The 17,231-nt window shown below is 55.1% G+C and overlaps 8 protein-coding genes across 8 annotated transcripts; 4 read left to right on the top strand and 4 right to left on the bottom strand.

Annotated features, from left to right (window-relative positions):
- Positions 1-475: 475 nt before the first annotated feature.
- BGZ61DRAFT_509231 (major facilitator superfamily domain-containing protein) lies at positions 476-4,043 on the bottom strand (the record flags this gene model as incomplete). The annotated part of the gene is made up of 3 exons (XM_046251992.1): positions 2,460-4,043; positions 2,346-2,349; positions 476-1,551 (listed from the first exon to the last, which is right to left on the bottom strand). Exons 1-3 carry the CDS (start codon positions 3,834-3,836, stop codon positions 476-478), a joined length of 2,457 nt encoding a protein of 818 aa, XP_046098583.1. The 5' UTR covers positions 3,837-4,043.
- An 822-nt stretch (positions 4,044-4,865) lies between these two features.
- On the top strand, positions 4,866-6,134 carry BGZ61DRAFT_364013 (uncharacterized protein; the record flags this gene model as incomplete). The annotated part of the gene is made up of 1 exon (XM_046241481.1): positions 4,866-6,134. The coding sequence occupies one exon, from the start codon at positions 4,866-4,868 to the stop codon at positions 6,132-6,134; it is 1,269 nt and encodes a 422-aa protein (XP_046098584.1).
- Positions 6,135-6,242: 108 nt separating this feature from the next.
- On the bottom strand, positions 6,243-8,102 carry BGZ61DRAFT_363936 (fungal-specific transcription factor domain-containing protein; the record flags this gene model as incomplete). Its single annotated transcript, XM_046241473.1, has 1 exon — positions 6,243-8,102. One exon carries the CDS (start codon positions 8,100-8,102, stop codon positions 6,243-6,245), a length of 1,860 nt encoding a protein of 619 aa, XP_046098585.1.
- A 523-nt stretch (positions 8,103-8,625) lies between these two features.
- BGZ61DRAFT_363942 (Alpha/Beta hydrolase protein) lies at positions 8,626-9,672 on the bottom strand (the record flags this gene model as incomplete). The annotated part of the gene is made up of 1 exon (XM_046241475.1): positions 8,626-9,672. One exon carries the CDS (start codon positions 9,670-9,672, stop codon positions 8,626-8,628), a length of 1,047 nt encoding a protein of 348 aa, XP_046098586.1.
- A 750-nt stretch (positions 9,673-10,422) lies between these two features.
- BGZ61DRAFT_537470 (uncharacterized protein) lies at positions 10,423-11,710 on the top strand (the record flags this gene model as incomplete). The annotated part of the gene is made up of 2 exons (XM_046254541.1): positions 10,423-10,494; positions 10,574-11,710. 2 exons carry the CDS (start codon positions 10,423-10,425, stop codon positions 11,708-11,710), a joined length of 1,209 nt encoding a protein of 402 aa, XP_046098587.1.
- A 160-nt stretch (positions 11,711-11,870) lies between these two features.
- Positions 11,871-12,672, top strand: BGZ61DRAFT_557184 (uncharacterized protein; the record flags this gene model as incomplete). Its single annotated transcript, XM_046255677.1, has 1 exon — positions 11,871-12,672. The coding sequence occupies one exon, from the start codon at positions 11,871-11,873 to the stop codon at positions 12,585-12,587; it is 717 nt and encodes a 238-aa protein (XP_046098588.1). The 3' UTR covers positions 12,588-12,672.
- A 332-nt stretch (positions 12,673-13,004) lies between these two features.
- On the top strand, positions 13,005-14,867 carry BGZ61DRAFT_111757 (glycoside hydrolase superfamily). Its single transcript, XM_046236936.1, has 5 exons — positions 13,005-13,242; positions 13,303-13,344; positions 13,398-13,515; positions 13,569-14,179; positions 14,230-14,867. Exons 1-5 carry the CDS (start codon positions 13,171-13,173, stop codon positions 14,722-14,724), a joined length of 1,338 nt encoding a protein of 445 aa, XP_046098589.1. The 5' UTR covers positions 13,005-13,170; the 3' UTR covers positions 14,725-14,867.
- A 168-nt stretch (positions 14,868-15,035) lies between these two features.
- Positions 15,036-17,210, bottom strand: BGZ61DRAFT_497908 (uncharacterized protein; the record flags this gene model as incomplete). Its single annotated transcript, XM_046251216.1, has 3 exons — positions 15,036-16,092; positions 16,146-16,792; positions 16,848-17,210. 3 exons carry the CDS (start codon positions 17,208-17,210, stop codon positions 15,036-15,038), a joined length of 2,067 nt encoding a protein of 688 aa, XP_046098590.1.
- Between the last annotated feature and the right edge of the window lie 21 nt (positions 17,211-17,231).

Consider the following 17,231-nt stretch of genomic DNA (forward strand, 5'->3'; position numbering starts at 1 on the left):
ATCAAGGTGTCTCCACAAACCTGTCAACGCTGCCCCATCACACCGCTTGAAATAACCTGCATGAGAGAATACATGAATTTGTTTGGGGTTGGAAATCAAGCTTTTCCAATCTGCCCAGATCACTGTGTGGCGGTCTCAGACATGTAATCCCGGTGGGTCTGTTTTGTTTTGAGACAAAAGTTAGACGGCGGGTAAATTGAAAAAGATAGTAACGTGATTAATCGTCTTGGAATCATGCTTCTGACCATGGAGTTATGTTGGAGTGCCGATGTACCGAAATCAAGACTGGATGATGAATCGTAGCGGCCTTCATCGACAAGACAATTATGATCAGCAACAATAGTCACGAAGTAACAACGGGGCTTGCATTGATATTCCTCGTCTTTGATTTCAAACGTGCCATGCTCAATAGAATACTGAGCGTTGACAGCATCTGAAACTACCCTAGAGGATCCCTCATGAAGTCCTTCGATGTTTAAACGACCTTGCCTAATTCATAGCCCTGCTGGTTTTTTCCCTCAATCTCAAATAGCTGCGGCATCAACTCTGCCAGCATATCCGATAGTCCTTGCCACCTAATACCAAGTACTTTCTCGGTGACGCTGGCATCCACGCCGAAATGTTGATGTGACTCCCTTGTTCCCGGAACACCAATTGGGATCCTATGTCCGTACTTGTCCGCCACCTTTCGTGCCACATCTGCGATTTCCTGATTGCAGTAGACTCCCGCTGCAAGGAGATACCTCTCACCGGAAGCTTCGGGAACCTGGAGGGCCATTACGTGTGCAAGGGCCGTATCCTTGACGCTCACCCATACTGGAGCCCTTGTAGGCGGGACCTCGTTGTCTCGCCCCGCGGAAACTACTCTCCAGACAATATCATTGGACGTATTGAGTTGTGCAGTAGAAGCTGGCAGTGCACCAGGGAGGAATGCTCCAAAGACCATGCCTGGGTTGAGGCTCACTAGATCAAAACCAACCTCCATGTTCTCGTCCATCCACTTCCATGCGGCGCGCTCACCGACCGCCTTGCTAGCTCGGTATGCCGTTGGCGCATTCGGTGCATTTACTCCGTCCTCATACGTCAAAGGTGACCAATCTTTTGCGGTGTAGATTTTCCCAGGCTGGGGGCCTTTTTCAGCATCGTAGATACACACGAAAGAATTGGTGTGTACGATGCGTTTAACACCCCCGAGTAGCTTCGCAGCCTCCAGAATGGCAGTCGAACCCTTTACGGCGGGGATAATGAGGTCCTGCTCAAAATTCGCGGTGTTGTAGTGGAATGGTGCGGCGAGGTGAAAAATGGCAACAGGGGAACTTGGCTGCAAGGCAGAGAGGTAAGAGTCTGGCGAGGTGATATCCTCGACGACGACGACGGAAAGATCCGAGTTCTGGGCGTGGGTATCCACGACTTGCTGGACCTTGGATTGGGAACGAACGGTCCCGACGACTTTGTAGCCTTGAGAGAGCAAGGTAGCAATACAATGTTGCGCGATAAAGCCGTTGGCGCCTGTGACAGCCACCAAAGAAGGAGGGAGAATGGAGGCGATAACTGAGGAAGGCATGTCGATTGTATTAGATATTTCAGATTACCAGATGGCAAGGAAAATCAGAAGAAGGAGGAGACGTGAGAAAGAGTAAAGGGAAATCTAGACAAAGCTCAGTGAGTCTAACAAATTAAATCCCAGAAGTAGACTCCTCACACCTAGAGAGGAGCGAGGTCGGACAATCCGTGGATCTAGGCTCGGAGGCGGTAATGTGTGTTGCTCCAGTTTGGGTGAATTGGTGATAGTAGCGGGTCCCATAGAATATCCTAGATAAGTAAACTATAGGTTCGCAGCGATCCGTTCTCCTCCCCGCGCAAAGGTGTGCTCCGTATCAGCGATGACAGGGGTCTTCCGTCGCAAAGCTGCTTACTTGCGACGGAACACTACGAGCGAAGCTCAGAGAACCCACAAGTGGAGACCAGGAAACGGGACATGGGGGTTTCTAGAAGAGGGAAGGCGGAGAACAGTAGCAAGTCCTCTAAGACACTGAGATACTCCAAAGTGTGGTAGCTAGAGACAAAGTAGACATGGGCTGGTGAGAGGATGTTGTGGCTTTATGGAGCCTGCCCCAGAGTGGCTGATATCCTACATTGCAGCACAGTATTTTATAATTGAAGTTTTGTATACGCTGAAGCTAAATAACCGCACGTTTCAAGTTGGCAAAAACCGGCGCTAAGTAATTCTCAGATCTGTTAGATCTACCAGGTCTTGGCACCTTTGATAGACACGAAACGTGATATTAAGAGTAAGTGACTAAAATATGCCAACAACGATTGCCCCTGCTGCATACATTTCCCACGTCGCTACGCTATTAATAGACGTAGTAAAATGTCGGGTTCGTTCTGTCCGTAAGGTCCTCGCCCTCTTGTCCACCGGCATCTCCTGCAACAGTCCCCTCGACATCCGGTCTTGCCACTGCCGTCTTCCCCCTATTCCTCACTCCATACAAGATTCTTGTGGCAATGCTGACCAGGATAGACCCACCACAGACGCCAAACACTGTAATCTTGGCGGGGATGTAATCTGGCGCGTCTTTGGCCTGGAAGGTCTGTGGTCCGATGATGTTGGCAATAGAGAAGCCAATCGCGATGATGGCGTTGGTCGTGACCTTCTTCGTGTAGCCCTGCGTGTTTGCACCCACAAGCGCGTAGATGAGGGCAAGAGGCGCGACGTCGAAGTTGATGAGATAGATTCCCGCCAGAGAGCCAGCCTGACTCGTGTTGTAGAATGACATGAGCCCGGCTCCGATGAGAGTAGGCACCATCAGGATGCAGATACCTAGCCAACGCGGGAAGTCATACAAGATGGCAAATGTGCCCATTAAGGTGGCCATTACTGATACAACGCCCGAAGGCATGTTTAGCAAGGCAGCTTGCTTGGTGGTGTATCCAAAGCCGCGGATGAGCGTAGCAGAAAAGGTCGTGATGATGCCCGAGGGGATCACGATGAGGATGGTGTTGAGGAAGAGAAGCCACACCTGCAGGTCCATGAATGCTTCTCGGAGGCCGGCCATTTGGAAGACCTTCTTGCCGTTGCCTCCTTGGTCCTTTGCCAGGGCGTTTTGGAGCACGACCTTTTCCTCCTCTGTCAGGAATTTGGCCTCCTGAATGCCAGAGGGCATCCAGAAGGTGACTACCGCACCGACAAGGAGGTTAAACACCCCCACAGCCAAGAACATAATCCGCCATCCTTCGAAGTTGCTTGTCGCGCTGCCATGCTGTGCAGCGAAGGAGATCAAGCCACCGATGGCCTGTCCCATCCCGAGGCCGCAGTACCAGATACCCGTCCTCGGGGTCGCCTGCCGCCTGGTGTACCACTGCGACGTGATCATGATCAAGGCCGGCGTGATGACGGCCTCAAACATGCCCAACAGGACCCTGATTGCGGTGATGCCCGGGAAGTTCTGCGCCGCGGCCGTGCAGCAGATGGTGACGCCCCACAGGACGACGTTGACGCCGAGGACTTTGCTCACGGGGAATTTCTGGATGAGGTAGCCCTGGGGAAACTCGGCGATGGCGTAGCCGATGAAGAAGGCCGTGGCCATCCAAGGAAAGTCGTTGCCGTGGATGCCGATTGATGCAGAAAGACCCATGATGTTGGCGTAGTTGATGAGGACCTTGTCGAGAAATTGGAGAAAGTAGCACAGCAGCATCAGCGGCACGATGTGGTAGTCAACTTTTCGTGTAATCGGCTCAAGAGGCCGAGTGGACGTGACATCTTCGCCCAGTGCAGAAACAGAGAGCGAGTCGGCCACGCGGGTAGACGACTTTTCCATGACGTCTGTGGTCATGTTGGACTTGGATTGTGGTGTTGAAGTGAGGAATGGAGTGGGTTCAGACCAGTCACACTGAATGCAATAGACTGCCACAACGATAGAAGGATGCCTCGTTCGTACGAGGACGCAAAGTGATACGACCAAACGGAGGTATATAAGTCGTCGTGGTAAGTGGCGGGCGTTTCATTGCAAGATGGACTGTACATGTGGTACACATATGAGCAGTCTAGGATGTTGTGAGAGGAGAGATACGCCGGAAAAGGGACTGATAGGCATGGATACTGCTAGCGTCTGCGTAGCGACAGAGCAAATCGAGATAGGTTTGGGCTTATCAGCCAGCATTCGGCGCATCTCAGGATGGCTACTGGCTACAAGGTGTGGACGATGATGCTATGCCTACAGCAGCAGGCAATCAATCATGTCCAAGTCAGGCGTCACAATTGACCTTCAGCCATTCTGCCGTCCAAGCAATCACCCAAGCGACGGAAGACAAACTAACGAAGCCATCGCTAGAAGCCGAGCGTGATGATTGATGTGATAGCGAATCTCCACCCGACGGAGACGCTGTAGAGACTAATGCAACCGTCGGAACTGGCGCTCTGGCGGTCCGCGGCGCGCATTTTGGGCTCCGCATTCGCTCCCCGCAGCGTTTGCACTGCCGCCGTCAACCGCTGTAAGCTGGCGCCGGGTTGAGATTGGTTCATCGCTTCACAGCTCGACGGCTTCACTTGGGAATGGGCCATTGGTGGCTTCTAGGAACAAAAATGAAGTCGGAATGGGCCGACATGATTGTCCCTTCACCTTTCGATTCGACATCGGCTGCGATTCCATCTTCCGCCCGCGCAATTCTGGCTGCTCTCACTGGAGGACTTAAAGTCGAAGCAGTCTCGTTCACCCTTTGAAGACACTCGAAACGAAGTCATATCAGACTGTCTTGTACATCCATTTTCTTCATCATTTACATCTTAAACTTGCTCATTCAACCGTTCAAAACCATCTTGCAAAGCCGTCTGCCATCTCCAACCAAGGCCTTTACAAGTCACCATGCCTGGGACTCTCTCTCCTCCCGCGCCTCTCTCTGTCGCCATCATCGGCTCTGGATTGGGCGGTCTCTCTGCAGCCATCTCTCTCCGTCGCGCCGGCCACAGCGTGACCCTGTATGAGCGCTACGACTTTGGCGGCGAAGTTGGCGCGTCTCTGTCTGTAGCCTCCAATGGCTCGCGCTTCCTGGAGGAGTGGGAGATCGATATCCCCGCTGCGAAGCCCGTCATCCTCAAGAATCTGATCCGTCACGACTGGAAGACGGGCGAGGTGTTTGGAACATACCCGCTGGGAGACTACCGCGCGCGCTTCGGCACCGACTACAACAACTTCCACCGGATTGACCTGCACAACCACCTCAAACAAGTCGCCATGTCGGAGAGCGGCAAAGGACAGCCCGCAGAGCTAAAGACGTGGCACAAGGCCGTGGAGGTAGACCCCGAAACCGGCTATATCAAGTTCGAGAACGGCAACGAAGCGACCCACGATGTCATTATCTGCGCTGACGGGATCCGGAGTGTAATGCGTGAGCAGTTGGGTGTCATCCCACAGTTTGTTCCCAGCACGTCCTGCTGCTACCGCTGCATCATCCACGCAGACAAACTCCGCGAACTCGGCCTCGAGGAATTCCTAAACAACGAAGCCATCGAGTTCTGGGGTGGCTTCGGGATCGACAAGATCGTCCTGTCATCATGCAGCGACAACAACGTCGTGTCCTGCTATTGCTTCTACCCAGCGTCCAAGAACGACCTGAAGGATGACGGGTGGAACATCGCCACCACCGGAGAGAACCTGGTCGCGACCTTTCCCGACCTCGACGAGAAGCTCAAGACGCTCTTCCTCAACGCCGACGACATCAAGATGTGGCGGCTGTACAACCACGAGCCATACCCGTACTGGGTCAAGGGCCGATGCGCCCTCCTGGGAGACGCCGCCCACCCGATGATGCCCGACCAGAGCCAAGGCGCGTGCATGGCCATCGAGGATGCTGGCGCATTGGGTATCCTCTTCTCTGAAAAGTACGCCGACTTGGACGTTGAGCAACGCCTGAAGCTGTACGAGATGGAGCGGAAGCCACGCGCGACGAGGCTGCAGGCGTCAAGCAAGCGGGCGCGTGAAGATCTTGACGAGAGGATTGGCTGGTCTAGTAAGAAAGACAGCCCGGGGAAGTTGACGATTGAGGAGGTGTGCGGTTATGACATGCATGTACATGTGGCGGAGTTGGTTAACGAGCTCAAGCAACAAGCGCAAGCAACAAGCTCAAGTTCCTAGTCAGTCTTCTGTGTAATTAGATGCCGTGTCCCAGTAGTACAGACATTAAAAACATCCCCCCATGAACTTGGAGGCTGTGCAAGCAGCGAGTGACTCGACGTCTATGGATCAAAACACGACCAGCCCGCTCATCTCTTCGAATCTGAGCCTAGCCCAGTTAATTATCGCCCCGGTTCCCTGCATCTTATCCCTCCTATCCCACACCCTCTCGACGAGTTCTCGCGAGTGGTAGATGTACCCGAACCCGTACGTCCGCTCCATGACCATCAGCCTGTCCTGGATGATGACCCGGTGCTCAAGCTGGTCGCACGCGCCGCCCGCCATGACGAGCGGGAAGAGCAGGCATCCTTCCAGCGCGCTGCCGTAGCGGATTTTCTGCACCGAGGTGAGGATCCCTTCCACCGCTTGAGACACCTTTGGGTCGGTGAGCGTGTATCCGTCGGTGATCTGGTGCAGCCGCAGTCGCAGCGCCCACTCGTACGCGGTAGTGGCATGGAGCACGTCGTCGTTCGAGGGGAACCGGGTCGAGACGGCGCGGGACAGCCCGCCGTACTCAAAACTCCAACGGTCGAGGTGTTCCTCGACGATGGAAGCCTCGTTGCGGAACTCCGCCTCTGAATGGTCGTCCACGCGGTTCTTCCGCTTGTTTGCCAGGCTGTTGACTCGGTCGACCAGGTGGAATAGCTCCTTGGGTATGCCGTACACGGCGGTGTCTTCGTCGTCGGGCGTGGCGGCCAGACGGTCCAGCGCGGCTCCTTCGCCTTCCTCCTCCTCGATGAGAGGCGGCATGCACGTGCTGGTTGTGGTTGCGCTGTCGAGGAATCGAGAGAGGCGAACTAGGAACTTGTAGTTTCCGGTGAGAGCATCGCCATGCTCGGATATCAGCGTCCCTAGGAGCCGTTTGGCGCCCTTGAGGTGGAGCTTCCAACCCGTCGACTTGCCGTCAAACAGCTCCGTCATGCACAGCAGCAGGGACGCCACGAGGGCAATATCCGCCGACGCCTTATTCACATGGGGCAGCAGACCGGCCAGCGACTGTGTCGCCTTGCTCTGATGGAGGAGACCTCGATTTCCCATCCGCGGCTGCAGTTTGTACCAGTGCTTGGCGCTCAGTGCCAGCACGCAGTGAAGGACCAAATCGCTGGATAGGGCCATGGGAAGGAGGTAGCTTGTGTACGGGTTGGCTTTCACGTCTGCCCGTCTCGAGAGAATTGTTGCGACAATGGTGGAGTAGTGGTTCAGCAGGGCCTTGTCGTCAGGAGAGGTTAGGCCTGGCGTCAGGCTCGGAACGTACAGGCTCAGCGATTCAGACACCATGCTATCGGAAGGGCTCGTGGAAAACGCTGGTGTTTCTGGAAGCAAATCCAGCCATCCGGGACTGACGGGAAAATCCCAGGACATGTCGTCCACGGAGGCTCTGAAACCCATCTCTGAGCCGTTGAGGGTGAAGCCCGTCTGGAGTTGACCTCCCGAACCTGGCATCTCGCCTTCGCCACTCGATCCAAACAGAGCATTCATTTCAGTCGAACTTGGCAGGCTTTGCGACCCATCTGGATTCATGCCGATCCCCATCCCCAGAGCAGCCCACATCTCCATCCCAGGGCTTGTACTCCTTCGCCTCCTCCTTGTTCTCTGCTCTCGTTCGGGCGGCCACGAGCAGTCCAGGCACAGTCTCCCGCAGTCGCCGCACCGAGGCTTCCTCTCGTCGCACTTCTTTTTGCGCTTCTTGCACATCAGACACCCGGTCTGGACTCTGCGTATGCGGGCCTTGGGTTCATTGAGCGGCATCCAGCCTTCGGCGCTGGGGTCGTAGAACGTGGTGTGCTGGGCGGCGGCGGTCGAGTCTTTGGGACGGCACGGGAGACTCAGACGCGCACATCGCGAACATGGCGACTTACCGTCGCAGGCTTGTTTGATCTCGGCGCATCGGAAGCAGACGTTTGAGCGCGGGCGGTCGGCGGACGCCATTGTGGTGTGTGTGTCCTCGGATCCTGCGCTGTGTCCGGTTTGTCTTTGGCTTGTTCTTGAGGCTTTCGTCCTGGGTCAATTGGTACGTGAAGGAGACGGTATGATAGAGAAAAGATGACTACAGGATGCAGAGCATACGTTCCCTGGGACTGAGCGATGATAAAGCTCCGGCTTTGAGCACTAGTTATCATTGAAAGTGCGGAGACGGCCAAGGTCGATTTACCGGATTGGCGGGCGCACGCTTCCTTATCTAGGTACTAACTCGCGACTCCAACTCCTCCCGGTACCGGGAACTTGGTCCAACTTGGATGACGAAACGTGCCGTGAAAATCCGGGGTGTTTGTTTTCCTCTTTATTTTATTTCCGTCTCCGAGTTCAAACACCGCGGTTCGTCCGGCTGACAAGCATCATCCAAGTGCTCTACGTTAAAAACATCGGGGAAGACTTCTTTCTTGAGCGACGCATCTATGACGATGATGATCAAAGGTAATCAATTCCGCATCAATTCATTTTAAATACACATCTATTTATCATGCAATACCACCCGAATCTCCCTTGCAATCTGATCGATAAACTCGCTCGCCTGCCACAGGTCCTTATCCATGTGCATAAACGGGTGCGGTACGCCTGGGAATCGCTTCATCGTCACCTCAATCCCATTGTCAATCAGCTTCCTTCCGTACGCCTCGCCCTCGTCCCTCAGAGGATCTGCGCCCGCTGTATAGATGACCGTCTTGGGGAGACCGTCGAACCTGTCCGCTTTGAACAGGTTTGCGTAGAATTCGGGAACTTGCTTGCGCTTCTCTGCGATCTCTTCCGCCGTCGCGCCGAGAGAACTCCACTTTAGCTTGTCGAACCAGGCGAGCCTCCCCCAATTGAGCGTCGGCGCGTGCTCGTTCTCCTGCATGGATGGGAATGGTGAATCGGCCGCGCTGGAGTATTGGCTTAGATCGTCAATCACCGGAGTTCCCACTGCGATGAGCTTGAGCGGGATGCCTGCATCGCGAGCCATATGACCCAGCGCAAGACCAATGAATCCACCAGCGGACACGCCGCCTACGGAGATACTTCCCGGAATAATGTTGAACTCCTGGGCGCCCTTCTCGTAGATATATTTCAACGCCGCGAAACTGTCCGTAACTCCACAAGGGAACGCATGCTCTGGAACGAGGCGGTAGGCGACGTCAATGACCACAACACCAGCCTTGTTGCAAATGTGCTTGCAGATATGGCTCTCTGTATCTAAATCGCCGAGACCCCAGCCACCGCCGTGATAGTCGATATGCACAGGCCAAGGACCAGGCCCCTCCGGCTGGTAGACGCGCACTTTGAGCGGGATGCCCTCATGGGTGGTGATCTCGGTGTCGAACGTCTTGGCAACATCGGGCGCGGGACCGGTGCCGTAGGAGTAGAGAACAGAGTATTTCGATCGAAGGACCGAGAGGTCAATTGGACGCAGTGGCGTGCTGGCGACATTGTCGTTGTACAGCTTCTCGAAGACGGGGTCCAACTTGCCAACCATTGACGGGTGGATAGGCTGGAGCGCCTCGTGTTTTGCGTCCGACGACATGATGAGTGTAGCTCTGGTGCGGTCTCGGGGTCTGTAATGGTCGGGAGTAAAGAAAATAAATGCTGCTGATGTCCTTAAATGGTGCTTCTTGCCGGAGGTGACGACGAATTGGACTCGCAATCTGGTGGCGATCAAGGTGACAAGAACCCAAGGCAAAGGACGTAACAAGTTATTATCTCTGCTTCGAGCTTCCGATATCGATGCTCGTGATGCACTCCACAGCACATAACACGCTGGCTAGCAGGTTCCAAACGCCTTCCTACGTCAATCGGCCGAGGCTCGACACCCTCTCGCAGCGGGCGGATCTAACCCACAAGCGGCGATCCGACGGCTGCATACAACCAACCGATGGAGGCACCGTCGGCTGGCGATGCGCTGGTAGCTTCGATGCGGAGACCCACTGGGAAGCCGCTGAATCCATGCAATCCGACGTATCTGCTATCGAGATAGGATTGATAGGATTGAACTTCGATATCGATAGCAAACTGGGCGGTTTTCACGTCGAGGCTCCAAGGCGGGGTTGAACCGGTTCTGGCCGTCGCCTCCAGGCGCGGGTAAGCTACAGAGCTTACGAGCTATAGAAAGATGAGGGGCGACTTGGATGTAACAGAGGGATTGTCCTTCAAACAATCGCACGAGACGAGGTTTCCCTGTCCAAGACAATAGTCCTAGGTTTTAGGAGCAGCGATTTTGAACGAGGGAAGAATCTACACCACATTGTGCATATACGGGTCTCGCCGCCAAACCATCATGCCGACTAAGCCCGTCCTCATCATCGGCGCTGGAGTCGTCGGCCTAACTCTCGCTCACGGTCTCAAAAAGGTACCCACGATTGCTTCTGTCTTACCAATACTGCAAACTCTCTGCCCGCTTTCGCTACATTAATACTGACACACGTCAGGCTGGCATCCCATTCGAGGTCTACGAGCGCGACGAGCACATAACCGCCCGTGGCCAGGGCTGGGCCATCACTCTCCACTGGGTTCTGCCCTTCCTGAAAAAGCTCCTGTCACAAGACACCTTGAAAGGCGTCGATTCCGTGCAGGTGGACCCTGACGTCGACCGCCACGGCGACGGGAACTTCATCTTCATCAACCTCGAGACGCTGGAGCCCAAGTTCCGCATCCCGCCCAACGAGCGCCGGCGCGTCAACCGCGAGAAGCTGAGGAACGTCCTCCTGCAAGAGGTGGGCGATCGAGTGCGCTGGGGCAAGCGCCTTACGGCAATCGAGGAGGATGATGATGGCGTCGTCGCTGTGTTCGCTGATGGTACGAGGGCAGAGGGTGCCGTGCTCGTCGGCGCAGAGGGAAGCAACTCACGAACGCGGAAATTCCTCGCCCCCGAGACGTATCGCAACACACAATTACCCGTGCGCTTCGTCGGTTCAGCCGCAGATTTCACGCCAGACGAGGTCAAGCCCCTGAGACAAGTCGATCCCCTGCTGTTCCAAGGGTGCCACCCTGTGAGCGGCAACTTCCTCTGGGTCAGCATGCTCGACACGCCGGCAGCCAACGGCACCAAGGGGACCGATGACGAGCGTTATCGCGTGCAGATCAACGTCTCTTGGCCTGTCAAGACGCCCGATGACGAGGTGAAGCCCACCGATGCAGAGCGACTGGCGGGTATGAAGCGGCGCGCTGAAGAGTTCCACCCCGTGCTGCGCGATGCCGTCCATGCGATCCCAGAAGGGTCCGAGATCCTGGAGATTGTGTTGCAGGACTGGCCTTGTCTCGACTGGGATAATCACGGTGGCAGGATTACCCTCATGGGTGACGCAGCGCACGCCATGACCATGTATCGAGGCGAAGCTGCGAACCACGGCATTCTAGATGCGTATCGGTTATGGGAGAAACTAGATGGGATATACAACAAAGACGTGGAGCTCAAAGCAGGAATCGACGAGTATGAGGCCGAGTTGAGAGAGAGGACGAGCACGGCGGTGCTGTTGAGCCGGCAGGCGTGTTTGGATGCGTATGACTGGGCTGGTCTGAACGAGAATTCGGCGGTGTTGAAGCGACGGGCAATTACTGGTGTTTGAGAAATTGCGGAGAGCAGGTTGAATATATCCCTTGCATGTTTTGCGGCGGTGGTTGTTGTAGTCTCACCTCAAATAACGGTGTCTCACGGTGTCTTACAGTGTCTCACTGGTATAACAACGAAAGTCAACAAACATGACTTGCAGTTCTTGCAGCAATGCCATGCCGCCTCCCCCTCTCCTGACCGCGTTCTCGAAAACGCTGGGCTTATTTAGGAAGCTGGTTCGGGATGCATACCGTGACGCATACGGGACCGGGTTCCCCTCAATCACGAAAGTCGCTAGACGCCGGGTGGAAACTGCCAGTTGCTGGGTGGCAACCCTCATACGAGAGAACGCTGCTGACTCAAACCTCAACGGAGTCGATGTTATTCCCCGATCGGCCGCTTATGTGTGGAGATTGGGCTCAGGTCTGGTGCTGACTCGGTGCCTGGGTCTAGCCCAAGACGATTTGGAGCAATGTCACGATGTGAGCCCCGTGCTAAGCGTGGGAGGCATGCAGAGACCTATTGGCCGGCTTGCGACGAGTGTGACGGAGGCTGCGGTAGTCGTTCGCACGGCACAGGGCCTATTCCGTAGGGCTGCCACTGGCGCGCCCAATACCCAATGTCTCAGTGCCTCTTTGGCTTGCGGCTGGTCTTTCTTAGCTAGATTCGGAAGCCCGGCCTGGGAACTGGCGTCACCGCATCCTGGGGCGTCCAAGGCGGACCGGACGGGGATGTCATCACCACCAAAACACGCCGGTTCTGTCGGCCTGCGGAGAGATCAAACGACAACCCTGCAGCCAAGCGCCTGCGCCCAGCTCCACGCAACCTATCACGGCTCGATTAGGCGGCGTATTATGGGCCGCGGCTTCCGCCCTGTCGGGCTTGGCCCATGAGCTGACAATCCTGACATTGCGAAGGGGTCCGTTAAGCGGTTTGCGGTTAGGATGCTCGACGGGATGAGCACGGAGTAAGACGGATCTTGGCTCCTTTGGGACCTTCTTCTGGGGTCTTATTTGGAGAATACGAACTAGACGGCGCGCTAGCGGAACACGAGCCCGTAATAATCTTCTGCCATTCGGGTTACAAGAAGGCTGAGTCCCTCTCAGCCTTAAGCTTGACGAGCGAGGGACGTCTTTCGTGTTAGAATCCTCGCCTCACGCAATAGGGGCAGCCTGAGACGGCCTTGGTTTCGTATCGTGCAGTCTGCTGAGAAGCCCGGATGAGGCAAACCCAGCGCTAGCGACTTGGCTGCTCGGCCGTATCTTCTTTTAGCCTCTCGTTCATCTCGTCTTTGCCGCTATTCGACTCGCCGCCGCCAGCGCCTGCTGACCAAGGGAGAGGAGAAGAGGGTCTTGATTTCCCTCACTGCTCGCACATTGTTGCAATTCTTTTTTCCTCTTCTTGCTCGTATTTGTTCCGAAAAGCCCGCTGTGTGCGCACTGTCACTCGTTCCAGTCGTTCCAGCCGTTCCTAATCATGCATACCCGCGCAAGTCTTTTCGCCGGCCTGGCTCTTGTGTCCAGCGCCTTGGGCAGAGTGAAATACGTGGTGTGTAGATACCATCATCCAGCCGCCCCGGACAAGATGACTAACCCACCGCTGTGAAAGGGCGTCGCCATTCCTGGCTTTGACTTTGGCTGTGACATTGATGTACGTTATTCCCCTGTTCCTTGCGCCGATCCAGTCGCTGACCTGAACAACAGGGCAGCTGTCCGCTGAATGACATCGTCAACCCCCCTTTGCCTGAGCTCGGGGGAGGCGACGGCCCGGCACAGATGAAGCATTTTGTCGAGAATGACGGCTTCAATGTTTTCCGTCTTCGTGAGTCTCCCGTTTGACCACTGCAGGCGTCCCTTCTCTGACTCGATGCAAAGCCACTTCGTGGCAGTACATCGTCAACAGCGTCCTCGGCGACCTGGATGCGAACAACTTTGGCTATTACGACAAACTCATGCAAGCCTGTCTCGGCACGGGCGCCTACTGCATGATTGATCTGCACAACTTTGCGCGATTTGACGACGGCATCATCGGTCAGGGAGGACCTTCAAACGAGGTCTACGCCGATCTCTGGACCCAACTCGCCCACAAGTATGCCAAAGAGGACAGGGTCATCTTCGGCCTCATGAACGAGCCCCACGACCTGGACATCAACCTCTGGGCAGACTCCTGCCAGGCGGCCGTCACCGCCATCCGAAAGGCCGGCGCCAAGGACCAGATGATTCTTCTCCCCGGCACCAACTTTGCGAGTGCCGAGACCTTCGTGTCGACCGGTAGTGCCGATGCCCTCGGCGCTGTTTCGAACCCTGACGGCAGCAAGGACGGCCTTTACCTGGATCTCCACAAGTACTTGGATGAGAATAACTCAGGAACCTTTACCCAATGCACGACGGATAACGTGGCGGGTTTCACAACCATTGCTACGTGGTTGAGGAAGAACAAGCGCAAGGCCATGATCTCGGAATCGGGAGCATCCATGGACCCTTCGGTAAGTGATTCGCACCCTTCCCTGTAGACAATCAGACTAACGGCTCGAAGTGTATGGAGAAGTTCTGCACCCAGAACAAGTTCATCGCCGACAACTCCGACGTGTTCGAGGGCTTTGTCGCCTGGGGAGCCGGCAGCTTCGGCTTCGACTACGTCTTGACCCTCACGCCATCGGGCTCACCTGGCGATTACACCGACAACAAACTGATGAAGCAGTGCGTCATCGCTCCCTTCCTCAAGGACGCGCCCAAGGAGACTTCGACCTCGGCCAAGGCGACTCGCACCAAGACCTCGCAATCCAAGACATCGGAAGCGACCTCGTCAGCCACTCATAAATCGGCCGAGTCTACCCAGCGGGTGTTCAAGGAGGAGACGAGCGCTGCGGCGCCGTCCTCGACTGCAACCGAGCCCCCCACGAGCAATGCGGCTACGTCAGACAACAGTTCAAAAGACGACAAGTCGGCTGGTGCTCGAACCCAGGTTGTCACGGGCGGCCTTCTGTTCGCAGCGATTGCGCTATTTCACACCGGGCTGCGCTTCTTTTAATCGACCTGAACATACTTTTAGAAGCTAGACGGAGCATATTACACTAATTTACGTAGACAAATTATAGAATAATACATACATGACGCAGCAGGCCAGCATTTGTATTACGGTCAAATATTATCTCTTTCTATCGGGGCTGCGAGCCACTGACTCGTTAGATGTACAGACGGGGTTGGCAGCTTCATTGATGGCTCAGGTATCCAGTGTTATCGCTTCCGCTACTATTTTACTCAATGTGACGACTTGCTACCACCGGTAGTAAATCTAGATAATATCCACCGTGTTTCATTGACAAAGCCAGACATCCGCATCTAGTGCTCACAAAAACTATACTCTACTGCTTCCCATTGACCTCTCGCGTCGTCCTGGAAGACACTTCGAACATCCATCAACTTCAAACGATGTTCCTTGGCTTCGTCGAGGCTCATCGGCACCGCATCGCCAAACTCCTTCCGCACCATGCCCATGAGCTCTGCCGGAAGACCTGCCTTCTCCTTGCCGGCTGCTTCCAAGCCCGGGCAACCCGGAGCTTTCTCAAGGACGAGCTGGGCAATGGCCGGAGGGACCTTTTCGGCGTCGTCTTTGCTGAGCTTGTCGAATGTGTGTTCCATCCACCAGCTTTGCTGCTGGGGAGGCACATTTGCAGTGCTGATGATGCGAGTGACAGGGTCCACCAGCCACAGGGCAATGAAACGGCGGTGGCCGGGCTTGGTTTTGTCCTTGAGTCCGAAATTGGATACTCGGTGCTGGAACACGTTGGGAAAGGCCAGAAGCCTCCCCTCCTTCGTCTCAACGCTGCCGTAGCTCTGGAGGCAAGAGCCTCCTCGGAGCGTGGCGCCGTATACGCGTTCCATCCAACCGAAGGAGTCTTGGCCAACTTCCCAGTCGTCCTGGTAGCTGCTGGTCTGCATCCGGAATTGCAGATGGCTGGGGGTGACATTCTCCGAGTCCAGGTAGTACAGGGCGGTACCGACGATGTGCTCGTTCATCTGGCCCTCCACGTGCCAGCCGCCAGGAGGAAACTCGGGCTTTCCAGGCCCGATCTCGATGGAAGCCATTTTCACAATGACTTGGAGGCCGTCAAACTGCTCACGAAGAGAAGCACCTGGCTTGACCCCATACTCCCATGCTTCAAACTCGGGGGCTTGGGGCTGGACTGGCTCTCGGGTCTTGTACCAGTGGACTTGTTCGGGCGTTCCATAGTAATGCTTGCCATATTCATCCTCCTCTTCAACCTCCTCCTCATCGGACTCGTCGTCGGACACGTCGGATCCAGATACTGACACGGATCCCTCTGAACCCTCCTTCTTCTTAGGTGGCATTTCCATCTCATCAAACCGTGGGGTCCAGTTTTCCTCGTTTTCGTCGCTAAATCCTCAGGTCAACAATCAACTCGCACTCGGAAAAGATTATATGCCTACTCAGGGTTGTCTGGCCGTGGGAAACGGGGCTTTGTTCTACCGCCGCCCTCCAGCTCATAATTACGGTACTGTGCCAAGCAGAGGTCCCAAGCAGGCAGGGATTTCTCAATCAGCTTCTCGATGGTACCGTATATGTCCTGGTACTCGACGGGGTGGAGGTTATTGATGTAGCTCGTGAATTTGACACTGCCGTCGTCCTGGAACTTGACATTGGCAGGGAGCCATTGATACTTGGGCGACCAGAACGTGGGGTCGACTTCGCTACCACCAATATTGCGGTAGAGGTGACGATACTTCTTGACTTCGGGTTCGGGCTCGAGCTGTGGAATGACATCTCCTTTGCCAGCCCATTTGTCAATAGCATCCTCAACGCCGACAACTTCATCGGCAAATACTCGTGTCCTGCCATAGACGAGCGGGTACATGGAAGGATGAACGAGGTCTTGGACAATCTCATTGGTACGGGGATGCCAGTCTGGATTGTCCCTTTGGTCCTCCTCCAACCTGCAAAAAGCAGCACGGAGGGCATTGTGCAGCGATTCGTCCACCACGGTGTCCGATTTGGCCATCGACGCGCAAGCATCCAGTGTTGGAATCAAGCCTGTCTTCTTGAAATATTCCGCTTTGGCACGTAGCTCCTTGATGCACTGTGACGATATTAGTTAAATGGGTCGGCTTCACGCAAGGGAGTAGGGCATTTACGTAGTCGAGACACCCTCTGTCTAGAATGGACTTGAGGGGTTTCCGGCCATCCCAACCGATTTCTCCATGAACGTCAGATCCTTTGATAATCTCCTCGTGCATCTTTTCGGCCGAGAAATCAAGGGCTTCGTCGATCCACTTTTCGGTGATGGCATCGTCAAAGACCTTGACGTGGAAGTCGGGTTTGTCAGAGAGGCGATCCATGATGGTCATCATTGCAACCTCTCGGATGAGAAGCATTTCAGAATCGGAGCCAAAGCAATTGCCATGGATTCCCATGGGATAGATGATCAGGGGATTACGTCTAGCCTCGTTCTGGACATGATAGCGGAGGTCAAGGCCGAGTCCCGGATATGAGGGCATGTTGATGGGTCTGGCGGAATG

This window comes from Ilyonectria robusta, assembly GCF_021365365.1.
Source record: "Ilyonectria robusta strain PMI_751 chromosome Unknown BGZ61scaffold_24, whole genome shotgun sequence".
Lineage (NCBI taxonomy): Eukaryota > Fungi > Ascomycota > Sordariomycetes > Hypocreales > Nectriaceae > Ilyonectria > Ilyonectria robusta.